At 44.4% G+C, this 15381-nt stretch overlaps 1 protein-coding gene across 3 annotated transcripts in view; it reads right to left on the bottom strand.

Moving 5' to 3' along the window:
* Positions 1-664: 664 nt before the first annotated feature.
* The window catches only part of LOC118370171 (aryl hydrocarbon receptor), a 105357-nt gene continuing 90640 nt past the window's right edge, over positions 665-15381 (bottom strand). For all 3 annotated transcript variants that reach the window (XM_035755024.2, XM_035755025.2, XM_035755026.2), the window contains 5 exons: positions 14384-14493; positions 9336-9477; positions 6216-6719; positions 4754-5990; positions 665-933 (listed from right to left, as the gene is read on the bottom strand). In XM_035755024.2, the coding sequence (XP_035610917.1) occupies positions 781-933; positions 4754-5990; positions 6216-6719; positions 9336-9477; positions 14384-14493 (2146 nt within the window). In that variant the 3' untranslated portion in view covers positions 665-780. The remainder of the gene's footprint in view (positions 934-4753; positions 5991-6215; positions 6720-9335; positions 9478-14383; positions 14494-15381) is intronic.

Here is a 15381-nt window from a genome sequence, read left to right as displayed (position 1 = left end):
ACCAAAACGGTCAGCCCTTCCGCCAATCTGCTCTCCCTCTTCATATTTAGATGCCATTTGACCATAATATGGTATCTGTTTCACATATTCAATCTCAATAACATGCAAGAGGACAACCGAAATACTCTTTTACCAACACGCAGATCACCAACACCAAAATGATAGGCCTGAATCAATTCCTTTTCATCTCTGTGGGCAGATGACACAAAACATAACACACAGAACACTTGTAACCTACCTCATAATAATTCCAGACATCCAGCTCCTTCAATCAATCAGTCTCATTCATTCTTCATAATGCATATTAATCTCCATCACAATCCTTCTCTATCCTTTCCATACCCACATTCCCTCCTTTAACAAGTGACACTGTATTGAAGCGCAGTACTGTAGCACTCACAGTCTTAATAATCCTTGTCAGAAACCGTATTTTGTACACCCATAAAGAAAAACAATGATATTCACAGTGGTGAAGAAATCGCTGCTCTCTCAACCAACCATACCCTTCATAAAAAAAAAGTGTAACAAGAGAAGATCCCCCAGAGCTGTGTGCCAGTGGGGAAACTACTGTCAGAGTGCAGAGAGACACTATCCTGAGCTCTTTCACTGAGTACGGAGTCTGTCGAAAACAAATGAAATGGAGAACATTACATAGAAAGTCATAACAACCACAGTTCAGTTTAATTCTTATTTAGTTTCTCCTCTTCTCTTTATTTTTTATGCCCCCCCCTTGTCCTGACAAAATGGTCCAATGGTCTCTCTTTGCCCTGACACCCCCTCTCAGAGGTAGAAGCCAGTAGTCTGTGGGTCTGGCAGGGTATGTAGGGCGTCGGGCTGAAGACTGTCGCTGGTCGTCTGGCTGTCCACATTGGGCAGTAGACAGCTCCCTGTGTAAGCCACGTTGGTGTCGTTGAGGATGCAGCCGTTCTCCATCTAAACACAGAATAAGAAAATATAATTGGAGCTGTATAGGACACAACCCCACTCTGTTCTGTGGCCATTGACACTAATCAGTTAATATTTTACTGCAGTGGGCTAAATCAGGGTCTTTGTAGTCTTAAACAATCTACTTTGAAACAAACGTATTACACCTCACACACATGGTCCTGGGCTTAAACAAAGAAGACAACTCTACCATGTCAGATATAGAGTTGAAATGTATTACATTGAGTTTGCATCCCAATATTACACACACACACACACACCACAGAAGACTGTAAAAATAACAAAAATGTTTGACAAAAAGATGTGGGTTTTTAGAAATAATGTTTATTAACAACATTCTACCCATGAGGACACTAGGTCATTTGACTACAGGAAAGGGCTACTGCAGGTCAGGTCAGCCAGAGAGTGGAGAGGAGTGGAGTGGAGTGGAGTGGAGCGGAGCACACACACACACACACACACACACACACACACACACACACACGACATTGAGAAGGGACTAAACCATGTACTGCACCAGGGTAGGATTACAATAGGACCAGGCTACTGACTAAACCTCCCCCACAGACAGGTCCTGTACGACACAAGATAGAGCAGCTAACTGTAGCATGTAGTAGTCGCTCATATACAAGCTAACTACAAAAAGTAGCATATCCGCCAAACCAACAGAGTACTGACACTGGTACACACACTTGAGTTCCACTCTCTATACTCCATAGGTGTGAGTGTGTACTTTGTGGCTTCCCTGTATGAGGGAATCCTGTGTGTGTGTGTGGGGACAGAGTGTCTGTTGTGACAGCTCCTACCATCGGCCTAATTGTAATCCTGTTTAGTGGGCCCTAACTGGATTAGCTAGGCATCATCCATGTAGAAATCCTAATAGGGCCACCTTATATAGGCCCCCTATAGGGGCAGACCAGCAGGATACTGAGCACCTGCAGCAGGACAAACCCAGCCAGGTTAAAGTAGGCCAAACTCAACTAATCTCTAATTCTCTCATGCTACTCCGTCCCAAATCACATCAACCCCCCCCTGTGGAAACAGCACCCCCTGTGGTGGGATGTGACGCCACGCGTGTAGGCACTCACCCATGCGCATACACAACATTTCCACACATTCTTCTGCCCCTGTATGTATTAGGTAACGATGATGGGCAAATTGTAGGTCAGGACAGCTCATGCTTGACTGGCCAGCTTGGCTCTATGTTCCTCTGGGGCATGGTCGCTGACCCCAACCAAGAAAGAAAACACAGGAAAGGCGGAGTGGGGCGGGGCATGAATGGACGCCTCTGGGCCGGTTAGCGTTCTTCCGCTGCCTGGGAGCTATAGCTCTCATTGTCGGACTCAACCTTGTTCTATTCATTACCGTTCCTCACCATCGTCTCTCTCCCTCCAAAGAGACCAACCAACTCTTTCGTTCGTTACCCTTCATGGATCTTGAAACATTAATTTGGCACAACAACAAACAAGGAGAGGAAGATGGTGTCCAGCATGCAGAATGGACTGTGTGCTGTACTAATGAGCGGAGCTCTATAGTCCAATTTCTCTTGGCCCCTGAGGCCTTGTTTTGACTGACTGGGCCCCTTGTGTCCCTATATGACAGGACTACTGTACACAGTTACAAAAGGCACGCGTTGGTCCAAATCTCATCCTCGTCAGTTTGTCTCTGTGAATGCCAAATGTACAGAGGCGTGTTGTGCAATTAAACTGAAAACTCTTCAAAACAGAGATGCTTCAGATCAACATGTTAGTAACTGGTAAAACCATTTCGAGGACAGCTTGTGACACTCACATCCGTGTCACTTCTAGGTTAGACACGCACACCGGATAAAGCACTAAATAAACTTCAGTTAGTGACACTTTTTAAACACTTTTCAAGGTTTACTGCTAACCTACAAAGCTTATGGCTGGGGGCAGTATTGAGTGGAGGCAGTTTGGTTCTCATTGCTTCATCGAATATACAGTGTCTATGGGGTCATATTGCACTTCCTAAGGCTTCACTAGATGTCAACCGTCTTTAGAATCTTGTTTGAGGCTTCTACTGTGAAGTGGGGGCGAATGAGAGCTGATTCAACCAGAGGTCTGCCAGAGTGGCATGAGCTGATCACGCGCGCTCACGTGAGAGCAACCTGCGTTCCATTGCAATTCTAAAGACAAAGGAATTCTCCAGTTGGAACATTATTGAAGATTTGTTTTAAAAACATCCTAAAGATTGATTCTATACATCGTTTGACATGTTTCTACGGACTGTAACAGACTTTTTTCGTCTGGACCTAGTGCTCAAGCCTCATGAATTTGGATTCCTGGGAGTGCATTCTGATGAAGATCAAAGGTAAGTGAATATTATAATGCTATTTCTGACTTCTGTTGATCCACAACATGGCGGGTATCTGTTTGGCGTTGTTTTGTTGTCTAAGCGCTGTACTCAGATTATTGCATGGTGTGCTTTTTCAGTAAAGGTTTTTTGAAATCTGACACAGCGGTTGCATTAAGGAGAAGTGTATCTATAATTCCATGCATAACAGTTGTATCTTTTATCAATGTTTATTATGAGTATTTCTGTAAATTGATGTGGCTCTCTGCAAAATCCCCGGATGTTTTGGAACTACTGAACATAACGCGCCAATGTAAACTGAGATTTTTGGATATAAATATGAACTTTATCAAACAAAACATACATGTATTGTGTAACATGAAGTCCTATGAGTGTTATCTGATGAAGATCAAAGGTTAGTGATTAATTTGATCTCTAAATCTGCTTTTTGTGACTCCTCTTTTTGGCTGGAAAAATGTGTGTTTCTGTGACTAGGCAGTGACCTAACATAATTGTTCGGTGTGCTTTCGCTGTAACGCCTTTTTGAAAATCGGACACTGTGGTGGGAATAACAAGTTAATCTTTAAAATGGTATAAAATACTTGTATGTTTGAGGAATTTTAATTGAGATTTCTGTTGTTTGAATTTGGCGCCCTGCACTTTCACTGGCTGTTGTCATATCGATCCCGGTAGAGAGATTTCAGCCATAAGAAGTTAAAAGCAACATCATTCAATACTCGACTGAGCTAGAACCCTACATTACTGAACACAACATATACTGTATAGTACTGTACGAGACGCCCTGAAGCAGCAGCCATGGAAGTGGAATAGCTTACTGTTCTCTCAAACGCCTACACTAGTTACACTTCCAGTCAGTGTCCTGATCTGAAGTCATGCTGTACAATCTGTTCAAAGCTGAAACTGTAAGGTGGGCCTACAGACTAGAGCTGCTTTCTTCACAATCACATTGCGGTAGGATCAGATCAGGCATTTAGGTCAAGGGTATGTTGTGCCTCCTGCAAGGAAACAACCCTGGTAGGGAGAGGTTATTCCTACTGCAGTCGACGCTTAAGTTGACGGAATCATTTCAACAGTTGACTTTATTGCAGTACAATCCTCAAAGATCAAAGCCACTCCTTGTGAGACCTACTTCTCCTGTCCATTAATAGACTCTCCACTTCCGTGACCCTTGCTCTCCACACATCTGTTTACATTGCATGTCTGTTCACATCAAACTATAAAGCAGCAGTGGAAACAAGCCCGAGGCTGGGGCTTCCCATGCCATATTAGTACCTTTACAGAGAACCGTCGCTTTCATGACATAGACACGGAGCTTCTAAAATGCTGGGTTGTCAATGACCATTAACAAGACAGTCCCACAAACAACAAGACAAATAAACATACAGTCACAGAAATTCCCCAAATATTACACAAGAAAAAGACATTAGGTCGATGATCTATCGACGAGCATCTTGCGTTATTCTTTGACTCTTACCTTGCAGAGAGTGGCATCCTGGGAAGCGGGGCTATTCAAAATGCCGTAGGCGTCCAGAGTAGGCATGGTGAGTTGAGGCTGTGACAGCCCCAGGATGTAATCTAAAGAGTTCTGTGTGGTGGAGTACTGAGGGAAGTAGGTGGATGGGACCTGTGGAGAATGTTGTTTGTGATGCACCAGATGGTCTGAGGGGTTAGCGGTCACCCCTCCTTGTCCCTGGTAGTGACCTATGCCCCCTACCGTAACCCTGTTCATGACCATGCCCACTGGAGTCAAATCACCCATACCGTAATCCGTGTGAGTGACCTCTCCTTCTGTAGTGTGTGTGAGGGTGTCCGCGTGCCCGTTGGGGTAGGAGACGGTGCAGGCTCCATTAGCTCCATTAGCGGTCAGTCCCAACTGGTCGTCGTAGCTGGAACTATGCCAATCGGGATCAGGGTGCAGCCCGTTGAGAGTGGCACTGCTTCTGCTCCTAGCCTTCTGCTGTTTGAAATGACACGGAGATTGAAGCTGGACCTGTAAGTGCTGGTTGTGCTGCTGCCACTGGCTCTGAAGATGGATGTTGTTCTGGTGTTGTTTGAGCTGCCCGGCCCCGTGAGGCCCCAGCTGGGATGTCTTACTGTTAGCCAGGGGGAGAAGGCTGTGGCAGTGGTCATCCAGCCCCGCAAGCATATGCTGCTGCTGGGGAAGCCAGTGACCATTATGGACCAAGGTTAGTGAGTTCGTGTGCTGCAGGGTGTCTGGCTGGCTTGGCTTGGGGACGTCTGTTTGTGTCGGGGGCCAGGGGTATTTTGCCAGAACGGGCTTTACTAAGTTGAGGTGCTGCTGCATCTGCTGGGAGAGCTGCACTATGGGTGGCTGTTTTGGTAGTCTGTGAGGGGGTAACATGGGTTGAGGGGCAGGAGGGTCAGTAGCTTGGGGGTGGAAGGTAGAGATATGCATAGTGGGGGCGGCTTGGGTATGAGGGTTAAGGATAAGGGCAGAATTAAGGATAGGGTCTGGGGGATGGGTTGAGGATTGTGGTATGGACACGTGACTATCCCCACCCTGGCCCTCCTCGGTCTTGTTCTCCAGCGAGTCGTGGATGTAGGCGAGGATCTCGTTGTTGGTGAGCAGGTCGTTGAGCGAGGGGATGTAGTCCGGATCCATCTCCACTCTGATCATCCTCTCATCCAGCAGCAGTAGCTCCAGATCCTCTGCGTTCAGACCCAGGTTCTCCAGAGCAGAGAACAGCTCGCTGATAGGAAGACATTTACTTTATTTGACAAATTCTAAATACATAGAGCCATGGGAGTACAACAATGCAAATAGAAAAAACCCCATCTGAATTAAAAAGTCAGAAGGGTTAAAGAATGGAAAGCTTGGGCAAGCCTGGCTGTACATTGGGCAGTCCAATGGTACTTTACACTCAATTAAATAGGAAAATACTTATAAAATATTATATGCAAAAATAAACATTCACCTGTTAGAGCATGTCTCGTCCCCCTCCAGAGACAGTGAGTCCAGGGTGGCGAGCAGCGGGTCGAAGCTGGACAGAGGCTCTCCGTTGAGGCCAGTGGTGATGGTGGTAAGCCCGTTGGGCACAGAGCTCCAGCTCTCTCCCACACCCCCACCCAGAGGGCCACCGCTATAGTATCCACTGCTCTGCCCTTTCCCCTCACCTCCCTCACTAAACAGACTACTGTGGAAGGACATCTTGGGCTCGACGGCTGGTTGGCACACGTACACTGACTCATCCTGCCTCATCAGCGCCCCGAGCAGGGAACTGGGGTCCATTCCACCGTTATCCTTCGACAGGTTCTTGTCCAGCTTGCCCTTCTTGGATTTGGTCTTGCCTTTAGCCTGGAGTGAGTCGGTGAGGCCGTGGATGGGGTAGCTACTCTGGTAGAGAAGGGCCTCGCCCGTGGCAAAGGTGAAGGGGAGGTGCATGGAACGCTTCCTCAGGTGCTCTCCTCCCTCCTCCTCCCTGGGAACGAGAGGATGGAGAGAACCAATCAGAACACACTCTTATTGTTTAGGATAAACCCCAGCAAAGTTAAGGTTGCGTGTCCTTAAAGTTGGTGGCAGCTTCATTTTAACAGTGTGCCGCAGCGGTTCCCAAACTAGGGGCCGTGACCCATGTCAGGTCGCCTGATATGAAAATGGGGTCGAGGGAGAATTTCCAAAATCCTGGTAAAAAAATAATAATATATAAGATCTTTTGTCTCTCAAAATCATTGTAATGTGGTTCATTTTAAACGTTCAAATTCAACCAGAGTGCGCCCTTAGATTGTGGGAAAAGGTCGCTCTTGACCGTTGCACTGGACTAATTTCCATGGTGAATGGCTAAGCCCCGCTACGCCACACACTCCTGCAGAGACTGACATTACCGGCCGCAATTGATATGGAGAAAACAATGTGTGGGGAGGCATAGTCACAGAAACTCACATCAAAACCTTTTGTCAGACAACACAGAAACTAAAAAATGATGCTATAGCTGGCAATCAAGAGGATACGCTGACTGAACGACTCAAACTCCCCACCTTACGCTCTCCAAATGGATGTTAGCGGTGAGGGATGAGATGCCCATACCATTGACTTTAGTTCGCTGCATGCCGGTGGATGCTATTCATGAGGACATATTGTTGTCTCACAATTCCCAAGCATGATATGATATGGCACAGGGGATGTTCAATGTGCTGAAAAACAGATTCCATGGGATCGAAGTTGTGCTTTTGCACAGATGGGGCTCCATCTATCACTGGACGGCTGGCCGGGCCTCTGCACTTTAGTTATGAACTTGTCTCCCTCTGCCATATGGACAACATTGGATGATACACCCACTGAGCTAGAATGGATATGCCGAGAGCAGAACTTTGAGATACGCAGCAGGTAAATGCGATTGTGAACTGTACTGAGTTCACCTGTTCACAAAACTATGTGGAGATATGGGATCAGAGCATGACAAGGTTCTTCCAGGACTACCTGACATGATAACTCCTTGCTGTCCCCAGTCCACCTGGCCGTGCTGCTGCTCCAGTTTCAACTGTTCTGCCGTATTATTATTATTGGACCATGCTGGTCATTTATGAACATTTGAACATCTTGGCCATGTTCTGTTATAATCTCTACCCGGCACAGCCAGAAGAGGACTGGCCACCCCACATAGCCTGGTTCCTCTCTAGGTTTCTTCCTAGGTTTTGGCCTTTTCTAGGGAGTTTTTCCTAGCCACCGTGCTTCTACACCTGCATTGCTTGCTGTTTGGGGTTTTAGGCTGGGTTTCTGTACAGCACTTTGAGATATCAGCTGATGTACGAAGGGCTATATAAATACATTTGATTTGATTCTATCTCACACCGAGGTTGGGTGGTTATCGATGGGTATTGTTGAAAAAAAATGTCGAATTGAGAGAGGAACGGTTTTAAAATTACAGACTTTGTGCAACGAAAAGAAAACGTGTCTCCTTGCCTATGTAACTGACACATTTGGGGAACTGAACGAACTGAAGGCAAGCATGCAGCATGCATACAAACAAATTGTACGGATGAGTGAACGAATCAGCGAAATCCGTCTGACTGTGATCCTGGGTCAGTTGACGTACCGGTAAGTGAAATTGAACAGCTGATCGAGCTGCCATGTGAGTGAATGCTGCAGACAATGCGTTCACCGGTCACTATGAAGAAGTTTTGGTTCTGGACTCCAAGGGAATACAATGCAGTCTCCCTCAGCATTAAAACTCATGGTACGCTGATTCAGTGCTCTCATCTGCATTAAAGCCAAATATCGGGGCGGCAGGGTAGCCTAGTGGTTAGAGCGTTGGACTAGTAACCGGAAGGTTGCGAGTTCAAACCCCCGAGCTGACAAGGTACAAATCTGTCGTTCTGCCCCTGAACAGGCAGTTAACCCACTGTTCCCAGGCCGTCATTGAAAATAAGAATTTGTTCTTAACTGACTTGCCTGGTTAAATAAAGGTAAAATAAAAAAAATAAAATAAAAATCGATCCAGGTTGGACGTGACAGGAGAGATACGGTTCTCACTGTTGACCACGCCTCCCGACTTTGAGATGCTCCGAGATGACATGCATCAAACACACCCATCTCATTAGTGGTGGTGAGATCATTGATCTTATCTTATCATTGATCTTATTTAAATGACTTGACAAAGCCCCACATTAAAAAAGTTGAATTAAAAAAAAAAAAATCATGGTGGGGGTTGCGAGAATGTTCAGATATCAATATGGGGTCACGGGCTAAAAAGGTTTGGGAACTCCCGGTGTACAGTATACTATTAATGTGATGATATCCAATCTACTGTCCTCCCTCTGTCTCACTGGGAACAAGAGCAGGACGAGAAAGAGCTTCCCAGAACACTAGGGACAACTATATGGACTAAAGTCCCTAATACTACAGACTAAAGAGCTCTGACTGTATAGAATGACATACTACGTTCACCTCATTGAAATCCTTCATGCAAACAAAGCAAAATCCCCAGTGCCAAATCAACTAGTGTCACATTTAACACTCAGAAAAGTGTTTAGGTTTAAAAATGTATTCAAAACATCATTGGGTTATGGAGGGGTGAAGAGGCTAAACCTGCACTTACACCAGGGGCCTCTGGGTGGCGATGATGTAGTCAGGCTTGCCGTTCTTGTAGACCAGTCTGGCGTTGGCTTGGACCCACCTCCAGCGGTTATCCTTAGTGAGCAGTCTGAACACCGTCAGCCCACTCTCCCCTGTCTTAATCACTGGAATCACATAAGACACCGAGTCAGGGTGGTGTATCAGAACCAATGAATGTATGATCATAACTAAACACAGGCAACAGCACATATGTGCACCCATGCATGGAACCAAGTACAGCACGTCTCAGCTGTGCAGCTTTCCAGAGTAGGTTCATTGTGGTGAACGGACACAGGTTTGAGGCACTGCAGACCCATTGTTCTACAGAGGCTTGCAGTAAAGAGATGTGCAGACAGTGCAGATTTACACCCAATGCGTTCCCCTGCAGTGCTACTGAAACTCTTATTAGTGTGTCAGTTTCAGTGGCCCCTGGTGGACTTTAGATCTTTATTCCATTCCTGATATGGATATGTGGCCCCAGTTCACCACACTGCGGTACTCTGCTCTACTCTGGGTTTTGCACAATCTCCTTCGTAATCTGGATTATCTGTAAACATATTCTCCACTCTAACCAACCATGTGCCACACAGAGACACAGACGGGTTGGTTGCTGAGCAACAAAAACGTTGCATGCGCAACTTTGTGTCAGAAAAGACGGGGTTGGCTTAAATCGCTGACAACATGTAAACTAGATTTGGTTTCCAAAAGTTAATTGAAAACATAAACTCATTTGCACAATGAGCGCTTGTCTCTCAAATACATCGTTAGAGTTGTTGGCTTGCTATCTAGCGATTTTTTTTTGCCATATTAGAATCGACATGAAATCAGTCAAAACAAGACATGGTATCAACAACAAGATAAAACAAGTCACCTACGATTCCCCACAAGGCAGCTTTTAGCCAGTGTTGCTAGCCATCTGACCGCTCGTCTTTTAGAGACACCGACCTACTACCCCGGACTACTTTCTAAAAGCAATAAAAGGTTGTGAGTCAAAAGTTTGAAAAGGCAGCATATACTGTACTGACATAACTCACTAGTTTATTTTAACACTTTCATTAGGCAAATTGTCCCCTCCAGTATTTCAACTCAGAGAGCTCGATTTATTATGTACTAGAAACTCAGAGAGATGGAAGGGGAAGTGACATTGTAAACTTAGAGAGATGGAGTTATATTTGCCATCAACCACTGAGCTGTACAGAGCAGTATGGAGAGTAGTGATGCATGGTTAGAACAGGTTAATTGTGTTTACATGCTAATGTAATAGGTCTCGTTCTCTCTCTCACACATGTAGTTAGCCTACTGCACAGATTTTTTTACATTTATTTATCCGCTATTTTACCAGGTAAGTTGACTGAGAACACGTTCTCATTTACAGCAACGACCTGGAGAATAGTTACAGGGGAGAGGAGGGGGATGAATGAGCAAATTGTAACCTGGCGATTATTAGGTGACCGTGATGGTATGAGGGCCAGATTGGAAATTTTAGCCAGGATACTGGGGTTCACACCCCTACTCTTATGGTAAGTGCCATGGGAACTTTAACGACCACAGAGTCAGGACACCCGTTTAACGTCCCATCCGAAAGACGGCACCCTACACAGGGCAGTGTCCCCAATCACTGTCCTGGGGGACTGGGATATTTTTTAGACCAGAGGAAAGAGTGCCTCCTACTAGCCCTCCAACACCACTTCCAGCAGCATCTGGTCTCCCATCCAGGGACTGACCAGGACCAACCCTGCTTAGCTTCAGAAGCAAGCCAACAGTGGTATGCAGGGTGGTATGCTGCTGGCAATATAATTAGATAGCTCTTTGTAGTACTAATATACTTATGTAGTGTATGTGGACACCCATTCAAATGAATGGATTTGGCTATTTCAGCCACACCCGTTGCTGACAGGTGTATAAAATCACACTGCCATGCAATCTCCATAGACAATGTCTGTAGAATGGCTCGTACTGAAGAGCTCAGTGACTTTCAAAGTGGCACCGTCACAGGATGCCATCTTTCTAATTTAGTTTGTCACATTTCTGCCCTGCTTGAGCTGCCCTGGTCAACTTTAAGTGCTGTTATTGTGAAGTGAAAACATCTAGGAGCAACAACGGCTCAGCCGCAAAGTGGTAGGCCACACAAGCTCACAGATGGGACTGGCAAGTGCTGAAAAACCGTCTGTCCTCGGTTGCAACACTCTACTGAGTTCCAAACTGCATCTGGAAGCAACGTCAGCACGAGAACTGTTCGTCGGGAGCTTCATGAAATGGGTTTCCATGGCCGAGCCTAAGATCACCATACACAATGCCAAGCGTCGGCTGGAGTGGTGTAAAGCTCACTGCCATTGGACTCTGGAGCAGTGGAAATACGTTCTCTGAGGTGGTGAATCACACTTCACCATCTGGGAGTCCGACGGACAAATCTGGGCGGATGCCAGGAGAATGCTACCCAACCCAATGCATTGTGCTACCTGTACAGTTTGGTGGAGGATAAATAATGGTCTGGGGCTGTTTTACATGGTTCAGGCTAGGCCCCATCTTAAGGAAATCCATACAATGACATTCTAGACGAGTCTGTGCTTCAACGTTTTGGGAAGGCTCTTTCCATATATACATTTTTTTCTTATAAAAATAAATTGTTGGGGGTAGATGAGCTTTAATATTGCAGATAGATTGTGGATTCGATCAATTTAATTGTCTGCATGATTTCCAATCCCCCATATATTTTGAACACACATCTTTTAAAAATATATTTTCCTTTTTATTTTGCCCTGACCCTACCACCCCTCTCCTAATTGGAGTAAACTACTGGACAACCACACCTAGGCTTCTACTTCCAGGTTATTTATACTATATACAGTACCAGTCAAAAGTTTGGATAAACCTACTCATTAAAGTTTATTTTGTTTTATTTTTTGTTTTACAAATTTCTACATTGTAGTATAACAGTGAAATCTAAATATATTTCATATCTGAGATTCTTCAAAGTAGCCACCCTTTGCATTCTCTCAACCAGCTTCATGAGGTAGTCATCTGAAATGCATTTCAAACAGGTGTGCCTTCTTAAATGTTCATTTGTGGAATTTCTTTCCTTCTTATTGTGTTTGAGCCAATCAGTTGTGTTGTGACAACATAGGTGTTGTATACAGAAGATAGTCCTATTTGGTAAAAGACCAAGTCCATATCATGGCAAGATCAGCTCAAATAAGCAAAAGAGAAATGACAGTCCATTACTTTAAGACATGAAGGTCAGTCAATCAAGAAAATGTCAAGAACTTTCTTCAAGTGCAGTCGCAAAAACTATCTAGTGCTATGATGAAACTGGCTCTCATGAGGACCACCACAGGAAAGGAAGTCCAAGAGTTACCTCTGCTGCAGAAGATAAGTTCATTAGAGGTACCAGCCTCAGAAAATGCAGACCAAATTAATGCTTCACAGAGTTCAAGTAACAGATATCTCAACCGCAATCTGTTCAGAGGAGACTGTGAATCAGGCGTTCATGGTGAAATTCCTGCAAAGAAACCACTACTTAAGGACACCAATAAGAAGAGACTTGCTTGGGCCAAGAAACACAAGCAATGGACATTAGACCAGTGGAAATCTGTTATTTGGTCCGATGAGTCCAAATTTGAGAGTTTTGGTTCGAACTGCCGTGTCTTTGTGAGAAGCAGAGTAGGTGAATGGATGATCTCCGCATGTGTGGTTCCCACCGTGAAGCATGGAGGAGGTGGTGTGATGATGCTTTACTGGTGACACTGTCAATTATTTATTTAGAATTCAAGTCACACTTAACCAGCATGGCTACCACAGCCTTCTGCAGCGATACACCATCGCATCTGGTTTGCGCTTAGTGGGACTATCATATGTTTTTCAACAGGACAATGACCCAACACACCTCCAGGCTGTGTAAGGGCTATTTAACCAAGATGGAGAGCTGCATCAGATGACATGGCCTCCACAATCAACCTCAAGCCAATTGAGATGGGTTGGCCAGCAGAGTGAAGGAAAAGCAGCCACCACTGCTCAGCATATGTGGGAACTCCTTCAAGACTGTTGGAAAAGCATTCCAGGTGAAGGTGGTTGAGAGAATGCCAAGAGTGTGCAAAGCTGTCATCAAGGCAAAGGGTGGCTACACTGAAGAATCTCAAATATATGTTGATTTGTTTAACACTTTTTTGGTGTCATTTCATAGTTGATGTCTTCACTATTATTCTACAATGGAAAAAAATAGTAAAAATAAAGAAAAACCTCGAACGAGTAGGTGTGTCCAAACGTTTGACTGGTACTGCACATTTCAGACAATGTATTTTACAACAGTTATTTTTTGTTTGTTTTCCATCCTATCCTTCAGCTACTATCAACCCCTATCATCTATCGCTGAAACTTATCCAGTTTGATTTCTATTTTGCTATATATTTTTAACTGTGCTGTTTCCCAAAAGTGCCGAACCTATATACATTTTACGGACACAGCATATTCAAGTTATCTTGTTGTTTTTAATCCCACCCTTCAGCTCCACTCAACTCCTCCCATCTCTCTTAACACCATCCATTTTTGATTTCCCTTTGCCATCCATTTTTCAACTGTGCTGTGATGTTTCACAAATGTTCCCTTTCCTGTTTCAGCATGACAATGCCCCTGTGAACAACGAGAGGTCCATACAGAAATGGTTTGTTGAGATCGGTGGAAGAACTTGACTGGCCTGCACATAGCTCTGAACTCAAATCCATCTTTGGGATGAATTGGAACGCCGACAGATCAGTATCCGACCTCACTAATGCTCGTGGCTAAACGGAAGCAAGTCCCTGCAGCAATGTTCCAACATCTATTGGAAAGCCTTCCCAGAACAGTGGAGGCTGTTATAGTAGCAAAGGGGGGGGACCAACTCCATATGAATGCCCATGATATTGGAATGAGGTATTCAATGAGCAGGTGTCCACATTCTTTTGTAGTGTACATCAAGTCTAATTGTCAAGGTACCAATGTTATTTGGAATATTCCATTCTTTTAAAAAAGGTAGACATGTCATAGTAAAAGCCTTACTGCGGACGTGGTTCTCAGCACAGTAGAGCATATCAGCTGCATGGATAAACTGGTATCCAGAGCCTCGAACCCGGAGCTCAGCCTCGGTGTAGCCCAGCACGATCTTCCCCCTGCAATGCAATAACATTAACAAAAACACCCTTATTATAGACGAGACGATAATGCCTATAATAGACAACTGGTTGAAGCACAGTGTTCAATTCAAAATCTCCCTATCATCATCATCATCATATGTAAATCAATATGACACAAATCTCAAAAAAGAAAATTCCAAATCAACTTGTAGGTGGACTAAATTTGTACACAAATATAAATTAATTTCACACATTTCCAAACCAAGGGTATATAGCTAGCCTCTTAATCAATGTGCAAACGTGAGCTAACGTTACTTGTCCGTTAGCTAACACCGAGAACCACATACCAGATGTTTTTAATAGGGCAGTTAGCAATTGAGTTTTACAATTATGTATTGCGCCTACCTAGCTCAAATTCAAGAAAGCTAACTAAAATTAGCCAAGTACCTTGGTCACCATTTAACTTGCGTGCAATTATTGGATTAAAACAAGACTAAAGTGACTATTGGGTTTAAAAATTTGCATTGTACAGACGGTTTGACTAAATTTGTAGGTGCATTTCGACTAAGAACAACCAAGACCACAAAACAGCCAAGAAAACAAATTTTTATCAAATATAAATTAAAATTTCTCTCATGCTCTCACATCGCTGCACATTTCTGTCTAAACTCTTGCCGTCTTGACATTTATGATCCAAATGCGTGCACATAGTGTCAAATTACTTTTCTGTGTGTTCACAGAAAATCTCAAATCGCCATCCTCAAGTAAAACGTAGTGAGGGTGCTGCACCAGGTTAAAACATCAGAATCATTGCTTGCTTAGTGAATTGCTGTGTGCTAGTCAGTCTAATAGACTATACGTAAAATAGTCAACGTAAATCCAGCACACTGAAATAAGTATGTTAATGTTACGTTTGGTATGGTT

The sequence above is a fragment of the Oncorhynchus keta genome, chromosome 37 (genome assembly GCF_023373465.1).
Source record: "Oncorhynchus keta strain PuntledgeMale-10-30-2019 chromosome 37, Oket_V2, whole genome shotgun sequence".
Taxonomy (NCBI): Eukaryota; Metazoa; Chordata; class Actinopteri; order Salmoniformes; family Salmonidae; genus Oncorhynchus; species Oncorhynchus keta.
The sequence above is the reverse complement of the archived record's forward strand: the minus strand, read 5'-3'. Positions and strand labels throughout refer to the sequence as shown.